The sequence below is a fragment of the Micrasema longulum genome, unplaced genomic scaffold (genome assembly GCF_059751315.1).
Source record: "Micrasema longulum isolate JH-2025_06_02 unplaced genomic scaffold, ASM5975131v1 h1tg003266l, whole genome shotgun sequence".
Lineage (NCBI taxonomy): Eukaryota > Metazoa > Arthropoda > Insecta > Trichoptera > Brachycentridae > Micrasema > Micrasema longulum.
This window is the reverse complement of record NW_028280348.1, coordinates 2,563-22,476: the sequence shown is the minus strand read 5'-3', so window position 1 is coordinate 22,476 and position 19,914 is coordinate 2,563. Positions and strand designations below refer to the sequence as shown.

At 31.5% G+C, this 19,914-nt stretch overlaps 1 protein-coding gene across 2 annotated transcripts; it reads left to right on the top strand.

Moving 5' to 3' along the window:
- The first annotated feature begins 225 nt into the window (after positions 1 to 225).
- Positions 226 to 19,119, top strand: LOC148270907 (uncharacterized). 2 transcript variants are annotated; one of them, XM_088242069.1, is made up of 4 exons: positions 226 to 421; positions 11,531 to 11,717; positions 17,196 to 17,298; positions 18,878 to 19,119. In XM_088242069.1, the coding sequence occupies exons 2-4, from the start codon at positions 11,664 to 11,666 to the stop codon at positions 19,117 to 19,119; spliced, it is 399 nt and encodes a 132-aa protein (XP_088098195.1). In that variant the 5' UTR covers positions 226 to 421; positions 11,531 to 11,663. The 2 variants fall into 2 exon arrangements, with proteins under 2 accessions (XP_088098195.1, XP_088098196.1); XM_088242070.1 differs by lacking the exon at positions 226 to 421 and adding an exon at positions 1,688 to 1,787.
- Positions 19,120 to 19,914: the final 795 nt, after the last annotated feature.

Genomic DNA, 19,914 nt, shown 5'->3' with positions numbered 1-19,914 from the left:
TTTGAACCACCCTCCATACTCCCCTGACATTTTCTATTCGACATTTCGTATTTTTTTATGCAAAAATTGAGTACTCTTACTTTTTGGATGTGCCTCGTAGAATCCCTGGTTCCAAATATGCATTCTCATTTTTGCGTTAAATTTATAAAATAAAATAAGTAAAAAAGTTGAGTACCCCTGTCTCACTAGTAACGCACCTGCCTATGAACTTATAGCACAGTCGGTGTACCTCTCCAGTCACACTCGAGCGCTCGGCTCTTGCGGTCCGCTCGCGATCCGTTCCGGGTTCGATCCCAACCGGCCAGCGTTCCAATTAGCCCATCATTCAACCCATCGATACTTACATAACAAAAATACGTTTTAAAAAAAAGTGAAGTGAATTTCATTTACTTGAAAAAGAATACACATTTCAACATAAAAGGTAATAAGACCATTTAAACAATTATAATTTAAAAAATTATTGCAACAGAAAAATATTTTTTTAATTTAACAAGCGATTTATAACTCGAGCTCACGACCTGTCGGCTAGTTTTATGTTCAGGATAAAAAATATTATTTTTTTAATTCATGCATTTTTTTATCAACATTCCCTTTCCACGCCTAATGGTGTTTAGGGCACTGCATCGGTACACCAATCGCAGCGTATCTTGATCATAGTTGTTACATGAAGGTAAAATGATCAGTCTTACGCTTCAGGCGCCAGTCCAGGGGACCATGAAATATTTACGTGTGAAAACACTTTTTTAAATAAATATTTAACGTCAACCATGTCGGGAATCGAGCCCGAGACCTCTTGCATGGTAGGCAAACGCGCCGACCATTATTTATTTATTTATTTATTTATTAACACTTTATATACATTTACAATATATATATATTGCCTTAAGGCAATTTCTTCCCACGTACCCAAACCGTTCAGTTTGAGAAAATTATAAATACATGGACATATTGAAACTTACAATTTTATACAAATTTAAAAACAAAGATTAACAAAATCAAAAAAAGAAGAAAAAAATAACACTGTACTATAAAGAGAGGAGAGGGGATGGGTAAAAAAACCTTTTAAAATAAATATTTCATGTCCAACCATGTCGGGAATCGAACCCGAGACCTCTTGCGTGTTAGGCAAACACGGCCTCGTGATGTAGTGGTCGGCGCCTTTTTTTATGATTTCATACTATTGCAACAGAGAGAGAAAACATTTTAGATAAGAGAATATGCAATTCTAGGCATTTACAGAGCTTATGACCTGTCATTGGCTGGTAGTGGCCCCTTTACACACTGTGTAATGTTTACCATTCTGGCTATGTTTAAAAACCGCATTTCCCCAACTCTTCCATCTGTTGACTTTATTGAATTAACTAAAGAAGGAAGAAGTATAAAATTGAAAAATTGTTTTCAGGCGTTGCCTAGTAAGGGGAATTGGTTCAGCCGGATGAATCTCACCCTCATGATAAAGGTTTCAGCTCTTTAACTTCACTAAATATTTGAGTAGTGTTTTTTTTTTATGTACCGTAAAACGGGGTTAAATTGCACCATCAAGGGTAACATTGCATCAAAAAAAAAAAAGTTTTTAGAGACACCTGTTGTCATTGCTACTAACGATAACTCATTGTTTCTCCAAATATTCAATGGATGTCACTTTTCACTCTTACCTAAGGTTATTTTCCATTCAATATGGTACTTTAGTACTGAGCGATTAGCGGTTTGGGTTGGTTGTGCAGTTTTTATGAATAATTTCTATAGGTAATTCTTATCACATCTTCAACAGTGTGTATCATTCTAAGGTGAGTAAAGTGGTTTCGTATGTTGAATTTTGTCATGTATTTGATAATACCAGTATTTCTTACTAAATTTACCAAAAAGTATTAATATTAATATTTCCATGTCCATGTGGAATCTATTAAGATACTGAAGGAAAAAAAAGTGATGCAATGTCACCCCGCCCTAGGGCTTACTTTGAATCATTTTTCAAAAAATTATAGCTTGTATATGAAACTACAAAATATACTTATAACCACAAAAAAGTAAAGGAAATATATTATATAACCATGACATTTATTGTCAAAAACACTACTCATCTCCTCGATGAAAAAAATCATTATAGCTGAAAAGTTATTAAAAAGTGATGCAATTTAACCCCGTTTTACGGTATATATAACTTTTTTGAGATTCATATTTTTTTTTTATTTTCGTAAATTTTTTCAGTTTAAGATACTTCGACATTTCCGACAGAAGGTAAATTTGACAGAAGGTTATATGGAAGTCTAGGCATCAGCAGGGCTTACGACCTGTCATTGGCTGGTTTAAGTGGCCACTTTACACACTGTGTAACATTCACCATTCTCCTTCTCTAAAATGTTATTCATCTCTGTTGTAATATGTTAATGTTAACAGCTCCCCGGGGAGTTGAATCAAGTCCTTGTCTTCAAAATTTTGGATATACTCAAAATATTGTTGATAAATCCACCTTGTCTATAAAGAAGTATTTAAATTTAAAAAAAATAAAATTTTCAGGCGTTGACTAGTATTTATGTTAAATAATTTAATCAGATGAATCTCACCCCCATAAATAAAGGTTTCAGCTCTTTGACTTCACAAACATCAACAGATGAAAGAATAAAAGGAATACAGATGTTCAAATATGGGCAGAAAGGTGAATGTTACACAATGTGTAAAGTGGCCACTTAAACCAGCCAATTGTCAATGACCTGTCGGTCGTTATCCCTGTAGATGCGAAGACTTCTATATTACCTTCTCTAAAATGTTCTTCATCTCTGTTGTAATATGTTAATTTTAACAGCTCCCCAGGAATTTAAATCCAGTCTTGTCTTCTAAAATTTGGACATACTCAAAATATTGTTGATAAATCCACCTGGTCCATGAAGAAGTATAGAAATTGAAAAATAACATTTTCAGGCGTTGACTAGTATTTAGGTTACATAATTCTATCAGATGAATCTCACCCGCATAAATAAAGGTTTCAGCTCCTTGATTTCACAAACACCAACTTATGAAAGAATTGAAGGAATGTACATGTTCAAATATGGGCAGAATGGTGAATGTTACACAGTGTGTAAAGTGGCCACTTAAACCAGCCAATGACAGGTCGCTAGCCCAGTAGATGCGAGGACTTCTATATTACCTTTATTTATTCAGTGTGTATCAGTTAAATTTTAAAATAAAATGCTAATTTTTCAGAATACGGTTTTGAAATTTTATATACTTTTAAAAAATACAATTTATAACATTTCTTTATTTAAACTTTAACAAAAAGGTTTCTAACTTTTTACCAAGCTCTTTCTTGTACCATTTTTATTATATTTACAAATTTTGAACAATTATTTTTTTTATATTCACGCACCCACACACACGCACCCTCTCCCTCATTCATTCCCACACGCACACGTACCCTCTCCCTCATTCATTCACGCATACACACATTCACATAAACATGAATACAAACGTCACACACATACAATTACATAAACTCTTTTCTTATATATTATGTGTCATTAGATTTACAGTGGATTTTTTAATTGGCTCTAGTATTGTTAATATTTTTCTACTTATTTTGTTTATGTTACAGCTGTAAAAATCCCAAATAAAATAAAATAAAAAAAAAAAATAAAAAAAAATTACCTGCTCTAAAATGTTCTTCATCTCTGTTGTAATATGTTAACAGCTCCACAGGGAGTTGATTCCAGTCCTTGTCTACAAAAATATGGACGAACTCAAAATATTCTTAAACTGAATATATTGCAAACGTAAATCTCGAGTCACTTAAAAATATCGGCAATTTTTATCGCTCTTTGCCTTGCTGCGCCGATAACCTTGGAGTTGTTTTAATTTTACCGATCAAGATACGATAACACATAGTCGATACAATCAGAGACATTACGTTGATACAATATTAATGCATTTATTTATTTATATACATACATCAATGTCTGTATTATATTAGACGATTACATTTTTTAAATTGACTTAAATTTATTGTCTTATTTATTTATTTTATTTTATTTTATTCAGAAAACATACAGTCATACAAAATAAGTATTAAAAACAACAATTTTTTAACATAAAAAGACCAATTAAGTTTTCATAAATTAAAAAGATATAAACATTAAATGTGACAAAAAAATTAAAAATAAATAAGAATTTTAAGTGAGAAAAGAATAATTGTTGACATTTGCGTTTTCCATGGAGGTAATAAATTAAAATAAATAAAAATACCGAATGTACACTCCGAGCCATCCACGCACACACATGAACGCACATATAAGAGGTTTTTAAGCATATCAAGTCTTGAAAAACGCAGATGCATTGCAGATATAATCTGCATGTATAAAATTATGAACTGTCTCATTGATGCCCCTGAAATTTTGCAAAAGATTCTTTTTAACGTTCCCACCCGTAGACTAAGAAATAATGAAATGCTTTTCCTCGGTCACTACAGGACCAATTATGGTGCACAGTCGCCTTTGCCCAGAATGATCAGGCGGGTGAACGATCATCAAGATCTTGATTATTATGGTGTAAGGATGTCTTTCTTTACAAATCAGCTAAAGAATCTGTATAGTTAGCCTATGCTTTTTACTTAATCTAAAAAATCTATCATCTGTCTTTGCTGCTTATTTCTGTTCCTTATATTTTTTATTCCTTTGTAAAAATTTCTTTTAATTGTAATGTTTATAATGGACTTTGTCCGTAAATAAATAAATAAATAATAAATAAATAAATAAAAACATACACAAACATGAACATTACATGCGGCACATATACATAGCATAAATCACTCAAGATGCACATTCAGCAACTATCCCAAATAATCGACCCCATGAAGAAATTTTCTGTACAAATGCAACGTGCAGTTTAAAATGTCTACGTCAATACTGAGTCCGTTATAATTTCTACAGGTACGTCTAATGAATGAATTCGAGGTATAATTGTTTTTACAAGTTGGTACATAAAAAAGGGAATTTAATCTAGTATAGCGAAGAGGACAACGGAAACCAATATTTTGTAAAAGATACGGCGAATCAACTATATTGTTGAGAATTTTGAAAAGAAAAATTAAATCATATGTAAGGCGCCTTTTTTGTAGTGATTCTATATTAAAATTATATTATATTTCATTAAAAGATTCTTCTCATCGTTCCTTTGAATCCCATAAAATATGTGTACATAATATGTTTTTCATTTTTGAAAATGTTTTTTTTTTTACATCTGAGCATGTTTTTCATACTTTAATTCAATTCTTACCTTTTAATTACTTATACGGATTTTTTTTTTTCATTTTTAATATTATTTCCATTTCTAAATACTACCTTCAAAATTTTATTTAAATCTATTTCAACAGAGAGGGAAAACATTTACAGGGCTTATGACCTGTCATTGACTGGTTTAAGTGGCCACTTTGCACAATGTGTAACATTCACCATGTTGCCTATGTTTGAACATCCATATTTCTTAAATTCATCCATTTGTTGATTTTAGTTAAGTTAAAGAGATTCTGAAGACTGAATTATTTCATAGTTGCCTGGTATGTGAAATAATTCAGTCATATGAATGTCTTCACAACAATAAAGGTTTCAGCTCTTTGACTTCACTAAAATCAACAAATGGTTGAATCTAAGAAATATGGATGTTAAAATATAGGCAAAATGGTGAATGTTACACAGTGTGTAAAGTGGCCACTTAAACCAGCCAATGACAGGTCATAAGCCCTGTAAATGCCTAGACTGCCATATTCCCTACTTAAAGGTATTCTCCATCCCTGTTGTAATTTTTTAATCTTAATGACTCCCGAGGGGGTGAAATCCAGTCTTTTTTCTACAAACATTTGGACAAACTCAAATATTGTAGTAAATATATGTATTTAATTAATGTAAAAATTGTATTAACATATTACAACAGAGATGAAGAACATTTAAGAAAAGGTAATATAGAAGTCTAGACATCTACAGGGCTTATGACCTGTCAATGGCTGGTTTAAGTGGCCACTTTACACACTGTGTAACATTCACCATTCTGCCTATATTTGAACATCTATAATCCTTCAATTATTTCATATGTTGATGTTTGTGAAGTAAAAGAGCTGAAACCTTTATTTATGCAGGTGAGATATATCTAATTGAATTATTTCACCTACATACTAGGCAACGCCTGAAAATGTTAATTTTTCTATTCTTGTCTACAAAAATTTGGACAAACTCAAAATATTGTTGTAAAAATTGTATTTAGTAGTAATATTGTATTCAAATTTGTTATCTAAATAAAAAAAAAAATTAAAAATATTTGCAGAAGTTTGCAATGAGAATTCATGAGCTTTGTAAATTAGACATTAGTTTTAATGAGGAAGTTTAGTGGTTTTTAATTTTTTTTATTTGTTAATAGACTGTTAAACTAAGTCAAAAAATTTTTTTTTTCATTTTTATATATCGTATTATCGGCAATACGATTTTTCAAAGTTTGGTATTTCTGAAATAACTCCGCGTGTAACGTCAGAGGTTCATTTCCGCTTATTCTCATTCAGTTCTTCCCATTGGTCCAGAAGCGACAAGCAGACCGGAAACCTCCCATAGCTCTCAGATCATAGGTTGATTCACATGAACCAGTGACGTCATTTAAAGTAGTGCGTTTTTATCAAATTATTTTTTATTATTTTTTCTGTACATTTTCAAGAAACTTTGGAGTACAAATTAATGCTCTAATTTTTACCCTGCGTAAGAAAACATTTTTTGTATCCAATTTCCCGTAGGGCTGAAGTTCCTCATTCTGTATTTTGTAAAAAAAACTTTTATAATTCTACGCCGCATTTCTGTTCGAACCTATATTACATATGTAGGGACTAGACTTTTATTAAATTGGCAGCTGTGTTTTTGCAGTATTGATAAACAAATATTTAAAATCTCTTTGTTTGAAAAAATACACGCCACGCTTTGTTATGGTAAACGATTACCAATAATTATATGCATGCGTTATTGTAAACACAGTGACAAGAAATTTCATTCAAAGGAATATATTTTTTCAATTTATTTATTTGAAAAATTATTTACAAAATAAATATAAAATTACCAATGGCTTGTATGCACAAACCTAATTAATAATAACGTTTCTACTTCTCTAATAGAGTGAAAACTCATGTTTAGAGTTCGTTTTACATTTATTTATAACATACAGGGTGACTGGAACTGAAACCGCCATAGCAAATTCGCACGTAGTCATTGTATAGGTCATTTGCTAACAGGGTATTTTCATAAACTGGGGATATGATTTTAAATGTATTCAGTATATAAATAATATTTTTATGATTGCGAGCATTTTACTATAAAAATCTGAAACATTTTCTGAATGTTTTCATTTATAATTTATTTATAAACCCTTACGGATTATTACATTCATTTTACATACAATAATATATACATTTTTCAATCATACTCTGTTCAAAATAATATTTTTTACGTCTTTTGAAAAGTTTGTCTGAGTCTTTTGTTTAGTTTTGTCTGGTAGTTTATTGTATAATTTCAGTCCCTGGTTCGTCAGTCTTGATTGTCCTTGTCTTGTTTTAGAAAGTTGTATATGGTATTTGTCTGATATTCTCGTATTATGTCCATGTTGACTACAATTTTTTACAAGTTTTAGTTCTTCGTCTACAATTACATCAGTGGCTAATTTATAGATAAATTTTAATGATTCTAGTTGAAAGAGTTCAGTTATATTTAATTGCTTAGTTTGTTTAAAAAGTTCTCCAGTTGCAGTTAAATAGGGAAGGTCATATACTAACTTTAATATTTTATTTTGTTGTCTTTGTAGTCTGTTTATGTCATTTTGATATCCTGCTCCCCATAGTAGCTGCGTATAACATATTTTAGTTTTTACATAGGCTTCATACATTAGAATTTTTTCCGTTTTTGGAACAAAATTTTTGATTTTTAAAAAAAGACTCGATAATGTCGCCACTTTGCTAATCAAATGTTGATATGAATTGTCCATGTTAATTGTCTGTCTATTTATTTAAATTTGATAGAAATAAAACAGCCCGTAATTGACCAAAAGGTTGATGACGTCACGCGTGACTTGTGGATCCTACGTTCACTCAAATCCTATACTGAGATCGTCCGACGCGGGGACGCGACGACTTGTGGCTTTTTATTTGTTTTTTATAGTTAAAGTTCGTCTTTTCCTTATCTTTTTTTGTTTGTATATTTATAAACATCCATAGCATTATGACTGACATTGGATTTTTACAAGGAAAATGCGATAACTTCCCCTGATATAATCATGATTGGTATTTTTTTCTCATCCAATACAAACTTTGTAAGTTCCGAGTACTTATAGTAATGTAAAGGCCGTAAGATAAGGAAATACACAATGTTTGCTTCCAGAACGTATTCATTTAAATGGTTGTATTATTTGCATGTACTATAAATATATTGTTTCGCGTACATTTAATGCAAAAGGGAAGTAACGTGACTTTGACACAACATAACCCATAAAATACCATTGCTTGTAAACATCTCTGTTGCTCGAGTGCGTGTTAATGTCTTTTTTTATTAAATGTGATTTACTTATTAATATATCAGCTAGGGAAAGTTACGGAGACAGTGCCATAGGTTATATTCAAGTAAAACGGACGGGTGATATTTGAATAATAAAAAAAACCAACCAAACCAACAATAATAAAAAAAAAAATTAGGTGCAATTTCTATCATCCAAAGGTGCCAAATGAAGTTAAGTACGAGTGTGTATTATCTTTTTGTTTTTACTGCTTGTAGGTAGTAGGCACAGTTATTTGATGTGTCTTGCATATTAAAACTACCATATCTTATCTATAAAGATAAAATCATATCTCTAAGAATAGATTGCCAACTGCGCGATATAATGTATGTTGTAATAGAGCCTAAGTGCTTTTACATTATTTTTCAATTATTTTGTGTCACTGACGCATTTTTTAAATGTTTTTTTAATTAGAAAAAATAGCAGGTGTTATTAATTTATTTATCATACGGCACAACTGCCTTTTACAATATAATGAGCTCATTACAATATTTGAGTTCGTCCAAATGTTCGTAGACAAAAGACTGGATTTCACCCCCTCGGGAGTCATTAAGATTAACAAATTACAACAGGGATGGATAATACCTTAAATAAGGGAATATAGAAGTCTAGACATTTACAGGGCTTATGACCTGTCATTGGCTGGTTTAAGTGGCCACTTTATTTTTAAATAAATTCAAAATATTTTTTTACAAAGTAAATGCTGAAACAATAATTCTTACGAGTATGTCAGCATACCAAAGATGTAAACAAGTCGGTTTATTACGAACATAAAAGGAATCAACGGCAGATCATTGGCATAAATAGCTTTTGCAAATGAATCGTTAATCGTTACTATAGAACATCGTAAAATATTTATAAAGAGATGATTTGAATTCACAGAGACTCGAGTTAAAAATGTCGATATGAGAGGTAAATTCGTTTCCTAGTCTGTGTACACGCGGTATTGGTCAGTGACAAAGATACTCGGTTTGAGAAGGGTGACAATAATATAGACTATTTCGTCTAATTCCACGTGTTGGTATGTTAATATTTATTAAATCCCGGAGTTCGCAACAATCAAATTTAGAATTGAATATTTTTTACAAAAACTAGCGGACCCAACATTCGTTGTACTGCCCGAACATTGGCTTGCCTGCTATTATTTTAATTTATTTATTTATACTTTTACATTGTTTGTATTCTATTTTTTATACAGAATAATGTTCCCTCACTGGGGTGTCCCGTGCCGAGTGAAACTTTTTACAAAATGTGAAACATGCCTTAAATTGGTTATTTAACAAAGTTAACATAATAATAATAATAAAAATACGTAAATAATCTAATTAACCTAATTATCAATATTTTGAGTTTGTCCAAATTTTTGTAGACAAGGACTGGATTCAACTCCCTGGGGAGCTGTTTGTATTAACATTTTACAACAGATTGTTGAATATTGTTGATAAATTACCTGGTCCATGAAGAAATATAGAAATTGAAAAAATAATATTTTTAGGCGTTGCCTAGTATGTAGGTGAAATAATTCAATTAGATGAATCTCACCCGCATAAATAAAGGTTTCAGCTCTTTAACTTCGCAAACATCAACAGATGAAAGAATTGAAGGAATACATATGTTCAAATATAGGCAGAATGGTGAATCAGCCAATGACAGGTCATAAGTCCAACGAATGCCGAGACTTATATTTCTATTCGCAAAAATGTTTTCCGACTCTGCTGAAATGAATTTTGTGTTAACAATATTTTGATTTTTCCAAATTTTTGTAAACAAGGACCGGATTCAGCTCCCCGGGGAGCTGTTAATATTAACATATTATATTACAACAGAGATGAAGAACATTTTAGAGAAGGAAATACAGAAGTCTAGGCATGTACAGGGCTTATGACCTGTCATTGGCTGGTTTAAGTGGCCACTTTACACGCTGTGGAACATTCACCATTCTGCCCACATTTGAACATCTATATTCTTGTCATTCTTTCATCTGTTGATGTTTGTGAAGTTAAAGAGCTGAAACCTTTATTTATGCGGGTGAGATTCATCTAATGGAAGTATTGTAATATTTATTTTTGCTTTATTATCACTTTGTATCCCGGAGCCGTGTACACACGTGAGTATATAACAATGCGTTGGGTCCCGGTCCTGTGTTTTCACGTGGTTTACCAGCTGTCTAAAAAAGTCCATTTTATTGACATCTAGTGACGTTTATCAGTACTTTTTCGTTGCTGGTAAACCACGTGAAAACACGGGACCGGGACACGCGTGGTTATTATGATCACGTGTTTACACGGCTCCAAGATGCAAAGCACAAAAAAAGGAGTAAGACCCTTTATATGTGCGAACATTGCAATGCGCAATGTGGCTCCATAAAGGCCAACGTCAGCAAAATTATCATACAAAAATGATTTATTTCATTATTTCAAATAAATTTGAGAAGTTTCAATTGATTTAATTCAGTATTTTCATAATTATGACACTTTTAAAAAACCCTTTTCAAACATGAAATTTCACAAAAATTGCCGGGCACAGGGTAAATTCTATGTGTATTCGGTCGGTACTCAAAGTGTTAAGTTAGTTTATTACATCTTAAGAACTAATTTAACTTTTAAAAATATTACAATTTCATTATCAAAATTTCTCAATAACGTATTTTTTCAAACAAATTTTAAATATTTCGATCTTTTCAATATCCTTTATTTCTTCAGGTAACTCATTGTACAGCTTCAATCCCTTGTACAATGAGTTTTGAGATTCTGTTTTTCTCCTCATTGGTAATCTTATATTTTTTTGGCCAATGACAGGTCATAAGCCCTGTAGATGCCTAGACTTCTAAATTACTTTCTCTAAAATGCTCTTCATCTCTGTTGTAATATGTTAGAATTTCGTGTTGTTTGTGTGTAGTAAAATCCTGCCTTGTCGACAACCGTTTGAACACACTGATTTTAATATATTTTTTCATTTTTATTTTCAGAAAGACGAAAGACATCAGATTGAACCATATACGGATGTGTGGGGAATCCTTTAAAAATATAAAAAGGGTTTGGGAAAATTGTGAAATTATGATTTAGAAAAAAAGTGTAAAGGTAATTGAAAAATCGACAAAAATGACTGAAAAGGGTGATGTTGTTACAATTGACGATTTGCCCGTTGATTTTCAGGTAATTATTATTTTTATTTACTAAAACCAACATTGGAAAATTAATATTTGTCGTAGAAGGCAAAATTAGTATTTTACAAAAAGGTATTTCTGATTATCTGATTATCTGATTTCTGATTATCGTAAGCAACTAAAATGTCTATCTATCCCTCCCTCTCACTTCTGTTCTATGTACTTCATAGTCCTAACGCTCCTATATACCTGCGTGAAAAATTTCAACGCTTATCAGTTCATGGTTTACCTCTTCGTTCTAATTCTCAAGGCACTCTCTTAATACCCGTCCACAATTCCTCTTTCTTCTCTAACTCATATAGTGTCCATGCGACTCCACTGTGGAATCATCTCCCATCCACCATCAAAGATGTTACTACATTATCTCTGTTTAAATCACGTCTGAAGAAACATCTCCTTTCTCTTCCTTAGTCTCTCCTCCTTTCCTTTTTTCTCTTTCCTCTTTTTTATTTTTTCCCATTAAGTAATAGTTTTGATTTAAGGTAATTTTATAAACAAATACGATTATTTCTATTTTTATATATTTTTAGCTTTTTAATATTTTTTTTCTATTGAATATGTTCTGTAACTTGAATTATAAAAATAAAACTTTTATTTTATTGGTTGGTTGGAAGAAATTGCCATTTGGCAATAAGCCCGCCAATGTACAAATAACATTATATACAAAAAGTTAAATAAATAAATAAATAATTTCAACAATTAAAAAATATCATAATTATATTTTACAAGACGCCTGAGGGGCATTTACGAAAATAATACAAGTCAAACATAGTAATAATTGAACGTAGTTATGCGGAAAGCAGCCAGTCCACAATTTCGGTAAAATGATATATTGATGTTATCGGGTGCCGTAAGGTCAATTCTATGTTCTGCTTAAAACAACCAGACCGCTTTCATATAAAAAAACTGTATTCATCACCTCCGGAAAAAGGTTTCGATCACAAAAACGTCATTTCTCAATTTGCAGAAAACACCCACAAAACTAGAAAAATCTTATGGTACTTAAAAAAAATTTAAACTAGTCAAATACACAATAAGATTCTTGTTTGTAATATATAAAAAAAACTTATGTATTCATTGTTTATCGTTTGTTAAAGTAAAAAACATTCAAACTTTTGTGTAGATTTGGCTATTATCTCAGTTTCACTTTTCTATGGCTGGCTGCTTTCTGTGTAAATACGTTCAATTTAAAAAATAATTTTCAAAAACTAGTCGTCATTATTTTTTTAAAGACATGCAGATACTTAAAGAGTTAATACAAAATCAAAAGTAAAACTTATCGTAAAAAAAAAAGAGAAAAATATGAATTTAATGTAACAAAAAGAACAGAAAATTAGAATTTTTTTATGAAATTAAAAGCGAATTATAATGTTTAAAAATGGTAAAAAATAAGTGCTGTGAAGGATGTCCGGTTCGCTTACCGTAAACGAACCAGTCGGAAGAACTGGCACAAGAACCATTGGCTTGGACCGTAAATATAATAAATAAATATGATCTTAATATGCTTGATAATGTGCACTGTTTATGACATTTGTTCTATTGTTTTTACTATGTTAACTTTGTGAAATAGCTAATCTCAGGCATGTTTCACATTTTGTAAAATGTTTCCCTCGGCACGGGACGCCCCAGTGAGGGAACATTATTCTGTACAAAAAAAGAATACAAAGAATGTAAAAGTATAAATAAATAAATGGATAAATAAATAAATAAATAAATAAATAAATAAATAAATAAATAAATAAATAAATAAATAAATAAATAAATAAATAAATAAATAAATAAATAAATAAATAAATAAATAAATAAATAAATAAATAAATAAATAAATAAATAAATAAATAAATAAATAAATAAATAAATAAATAAATAAATAAATAAATAAATAAATAAATAAATAAATAAATAAATAAATCAATCAATCAATCAATCAATCAATCAATCAATCAATCAATCAATCAATCAATCAATCAATCAATCAATCAATCAATCAATCAATCAATCAATCAATAAATCAATCAATAAATAAATTAAAGTGCGCCATATTATTATTGAAAGTTAAAAGTTAAGATGTGCTGTACGATCTTATAGGACGTTGCATCGATCGCGGTGCTGATTCATCTCTGTTGTGATATTTTACTATCACCAACAAGCTACAAAAAGTGGCTTGGTGGGATTTTAGTTTTAGTAAAAAATATAACAAGTGAAATTTTTTTTAAATTATAAAAATGTATAATTATGCTATTAAATAAAAAAATAAAAATAAAAAAACTGTATTCTATTTTATCGGAGGTGCGACATGTTACAGCGTGCATTGTTTTCGCCGAGTCTCGATTCAGGGCCTCGATTATGAACGCTATCTTCATCTGTATATATTGAGACGGTATACTTAACTTCTGTACTATCTGTATCTTCCTCGGTATGTTCTACCTACTTGCCATATCGACATCATATGATCGAAACAAACCATGAATGACCGGAAAAATTAGTCCGCGTTCCTAACTTCACTAACATTTAAAATAGTTCTGATTTATATTTTTGATAGGCTTCTGTGATGAAAAAGGCCCACTTCAAAGCGATTATAGACTCCAATAAATCCCAATTCAAGCAAAAAATGTTCACTTAAACATGATTTTTATATGACTTTTGACAATTACCAAGACGGTATGCTTAACGATCGTCTGTATTTATCTACTCAGCGATTACAAGGCCGGCTCTTTTAACGCATTGATACGTTTTCTCAGAAAGATAGTAAACAATGGAAAAGATAGTAAACAATGGAAAAATATATAAAGAATAACTAACATTTTTTTATGTTGGGTTTTTTTTTTACTCTTATATGTTAATAGGGCAGAATATAGCGACATTATTTTTTGCATCTAGGCGTTTGTTTTCGAAACTGCCGTTATGTCAGAATTTCATTCGACTTCAAGATGTATTTTTACTCTCTCATATTTTTAATAGGCTTTTAAGAAAAAAATATTAAAAATTTAAATTAACCGTAATCAAAGGAAAAATTACTCGGTGGAACAAAATTTTTTGAATCTTGAAAAAAAAAATGAAAGTCAAAACTTGATGGTGGGGGATCGGTAGTGTATCTTCGTAATCGGTAGGGAGAATTTTATCTTCAACTATGACGTCATACTGAAGCTATGCCAAGCGGAGATATGAGTGCCGCAACGTACGCTTTCCCTTGTTACGTATCGGTGTACCTACCCAAAACTTTAAGGTGGGGTGTCGGTAGTGTATCTTCATAATTGCTCGAGAGAATTTATCTCCGACTATACCATCACGGCGAAGGTATGACGTCCTTATTCTCCCGTCATAATCGAGGCCCAGGGGCTTTATCAGACGAAACAAATGCATATCGTCACGGAACACGTATGACGTGTTGTGTCGGCCGGGCGTGACGGTCACATCCGGTTTGACACTTCCGCAACAAATACCTGTGGGTCGCTCATTTCACTATCAGGGCTGAGCAAAAGCCTATTAATATCAATAAAACTTAGAGACAAACGGAAACCAAAACTAATTTAAATAAAAGCATATTACAATGGAGATGGAAAGCATCGTACAAGAATCTCTACTACCCATTCTAGATTACGCTGATGTTTCCATGACTGATTTAAGCTGTGAGCAACTCGATAAACTTGAACGACTTCAGTATACATGCATAAGGTATATTTTTGTTCTTAGGAAATATTACCACGTTTCAGATTATCGTAGGCAACTGAAATGGCTCAAAATTAGACAGCGGAGAGACTATCACTCCCTCTCACTTCTGTTTAATGTACATCAAAATAATATTTTCAATTTCTATACTTCTTCATGGACCAGGTAATTTATCAACAATATTTTGAGTTTGTCAACAATGTTGTCTAGTATGTAGGTGAAATTATTCAATTAGATGAATCTCACCTGCATAAATAAAGGTTTCAGCTCTTTAACTTCACAAACATCAACAGATGAAAGAATTGGAGGAATATAGATGTTCAAATATAGGCAGAATGGTGAATGTTACACAGTGTGTAAAGTGGCCACTTAAACCAGCCATTGACAGGTCATAAGCCCTGTAGATGCCTAGACTTCTATATTGCCTTTTCTTAAATGTTCTTCATCTCTGTTGTAATATGTTAATATAAACAGCTAGCCAGGGAGTTGAATCCAGTCCTTGTCTACAAAAATTTGGACAAACTCAAAATATTGTTGATTAATAAACTAATTGAAAAGCAGGGGTACCAAATGGGAACCCTGAGGTACACCCGATGTAACATCAACACTGGTTGACAAATAGTTATCTATCCGAACATTTTGTTTCCTATTAGTAAAATACGAATTAATATGTTCACCCAGGACATTAAACACTCATGGGGTCACAAAACAGACATTTCTCTGAGCAAAAGTCGTGCGTGTTTTTGGTATTAAATAATTCAAATGGCAGGAAAACCTTGTACGAGCATTCTTCTGGGATCTACTCTTGTAACCGCATGACCAGAGATGTTTTGATGACTCTTTTATTCATTCGAGTTGAATTGTTTCACCTACTAGGCAATGACTGAAAATGACTTCCTATAATAAGAGGAACAAATAAAACTACATTCGAGCCATTAATAAAAGCCCAAAAAGCCTTACTAAGAGTAGCCAACAAAAAGCCTTACCAATACTCTACAGACAGACTTTTTACAGAATTTCCAGTACTAGACATAAGACAAATATACATACAGAAAATTTAAGACATTTCCATCAAAATCCTGACAGACATAATGACGGACTACAAATTTACGACACTAGGCAAAGACAAAAGACAATACTTCTGCTCCCAAAGAAAAAAACAAATTACGGACAAAGGCATTATACTTTTCTGGCCCCTAAACTATACAACTTTTTAAGCAAGGACATATTGGCGAACAAAATGAAAAACAATATTTTCAAAGCTAGAGTACATAAATGGATTGCTAAAAAGACTAGACAGGAAGCTGAGGAATATGTTTCACATATAAGAATGTAATTATAGTTTCTTGAAGATCCTTTTTTGTTTTATTGATGTAGATATATTTTAATTTTTAATTTTTTTTATTTATTTTAAATTTTTACACAATTGATGTGAAATTATGTACAATTATGTATAAATAAATAATTCACCGACACTCCGGAACGTGCCTGTGGGCCAGTGGAGTGGCTATATCCATAAAAAATATATATATATTGAATGTACCTACCTATTGTATAGACATTTTTGCTAACTATGTATATGTATTGTATTTTATATTGGGTTAAATAAATAAATAAATAATGTGAGGTGTTAGATTTTACTCTAATATTTTAGTCTCTTGTCTAGATCTGACACTTAAGATTGATCATATTGCTTTCGTCCATCGGGGTGTCACGATAAATAGCATTTGGCGTGCCGACCACTGGATGGGGATAAACATGATGATGAGGGAAAATATTTACTGTAAATTAATTTCAGGTAAAATACCTTGGGCAGCACGACGCTGGAGGGTTGTGGGGAATAAAGCACACGAGGAGACCAGTTGATAATATGGTATCTTCTGCCAAAAGTCTACCACCAGGTAATTTAATTTCTGTTGCATGCTTTAAAATAATGATATCCATAATAGATATGTACTTAGTACGCATAATGCATGTACAATAACATTTTGAGTATTAATTATGTACGTACAATAACATTTTCAGCACTTATTTTGCATGCACAATAACATTTAAGGCACTTATTTTGCATGTACAATAACATTTTTAGCACTATTATGCATGTACAATAAACATTTTTAGCACTATTATGTACGTACAATAACATTTTTAGTACGCATTATGCATGTACCATTTTGAACACGTTTTAAATAGATCCGTACACTAACGTTTTGCGTACGCATTTAGTTTGTATAGTAACATTTTGATCACGTATTTTGCATTTACAATAACATTTTGGGCACGTATAATATGAGTGTATTTAGAACAAATTTAAATTTTTACTATGTACAATAACATTTAAGGCACTTATTTTGCATGTACAATAACATTTTTAGCACTATTATGCATGTACAATAAACATTTTTAGCACTATTATGCATGTACAATAAACATTTTTAGTACGCATTATGCATGTACCATTTTGAATACGTTTTAAATAGATCCGTACACTAACGTTTTGCGTACGCATTTAGTTTGTATAGTAACATTTTGATCACGTATTTTGCATTTACAATGACATTTTGGGCACGTATAATATGAGTGTATTTAGAACACATTTAAATTTTTACTATGTACAATAACATTTTAAGCACTTATTTTGCATGCACAATAACATTTAAGGCACTTATTTTGCATGTACAATAACATTTTTAGCACTATTATGCATGTACAATAAACATTTTAAGTACGCGTTTTGCATGTACAATAAATTTTTTAGCTTGTATTATGCATGTACAATAACATTTTGAGCACTTATTTAGCATGTAAAATAACATTTTTAGCACTATTATGCATGTACAATAACATTTTGAGTACGCATTTTGCATAAACGATAGCATTTTTTGCTCGTATTATGCATGTATAATAACATTAACAAATTACAACAGGGATGGAGAATACCTTCAAGAAGGGAATTTGGAAATCTAGGCATTTACAAGGCTTATAACCTGTCATTGGCTGGTTTAAGTGGCCACTTTACACAATGTGTAACATTCACCATCCATATTTCTTCAAATCTTCCATTTGTTGATTTTAGTGAAGGTATTGAAGTATTCTCCATCCATGTTGTAGTTTGTTAATTAAGATTAACTCTCGAGGGGGTCGAATCCAGTCTTTTGTCTACAAACATTTGCACAAACTTAAATATTGTAATATGTACAATAACATTTTGCAACAATTTTTTTAATAGGTTTTACAGCACTCTTAAGGTTAGTATTACATAAACGTATCCATAGTAAAAAAATAATGTATAATAACACCGCGCACGTTTAAAAAATAATGTTTAATACAGTAATATTTTGTTACCGTTTTAAGTATGTACAATAACAATTTAAGCACGTACAATGTATGTAGAATAACATTTGAGCACGTAGAGATGTTTGTATTATAATGCATGTACAGTAAATTATACAATAATTAGAATATTGTATCCATTTTCAGGACAAATCCTTCCAATAGTGAAGCTAATAATCTCCACTGATGGCGTCCAGCTGCGCTCCATCAGCAGCCACAGCGGCAAAAATCAGGACTCAACTCTATCAGCAGATTTCACCATAGACTCCATATCCTATGGGGTCCAGGATCTAGTCTATACGAGAGTTTTCTCCATGATAGTCGTTAAGGAATCCGCCAAGGGAATGAATCCATTCAACTGCCACGCATTTGTATGTGAATCGAGGTAATAAATATAATTATTACTAAATATTTGTATATAACCACTTACCGACATTTCAATGTTTACTGATTTCGAGACGAACCCGTCTCTTCATCGGGACACTAATTAAACCAACATGCAAAACTCACTATACACCTTCATAAAAATATAAATCCAACATGACTGCATTTTAACAAGCACATGCACTGATTAGGACAAACATGCACTGATTAAATTATGACAATATTCTATGTTGTTTGAAAAATAGTTGAGAAAAGTAGAGGGGATGATGGAGGGGGTAAGTTAAATAGGTTTAATAGGGTGACCATTACAGTGGAACATCGTATAAAGGACTATATTGAAAGTTTGTTTGATTATTGATCAAAGGAAAATTATTTTTTTTAAGCTTTCCTAATGTGAAATATTTCCATATTATTTACTTTTAACCCTTTATTATTTGTATGTAAGATTTAACACTTTATTTCATTAGTGTCCTGACGAAGAGACGGGTACGCCTTGAAACCGGTAGACATAGAAAAGTCTGTAAGTGGTTATATACAAATATTTAATAACATTTAGTTAAATGTTTGACGACAAAGTTAATGCTTTAAATATTAATAATATAATATAATTATTCTTTCAGTTAGAGGTCGTGTCGGCCCGTTTTTCGTATCTGTCACGCACGCAAATAACGCAAAAGATCCATTCATTGTATGATTTCTTCCAGTGTCTACCCGTATTAGCGTTCATCCGCTTATTCGGGGCCCGTTGCTATCTTCATAATTTAACCGCGTTACGCTAGGTCTAGCCGTCTGCTAATATC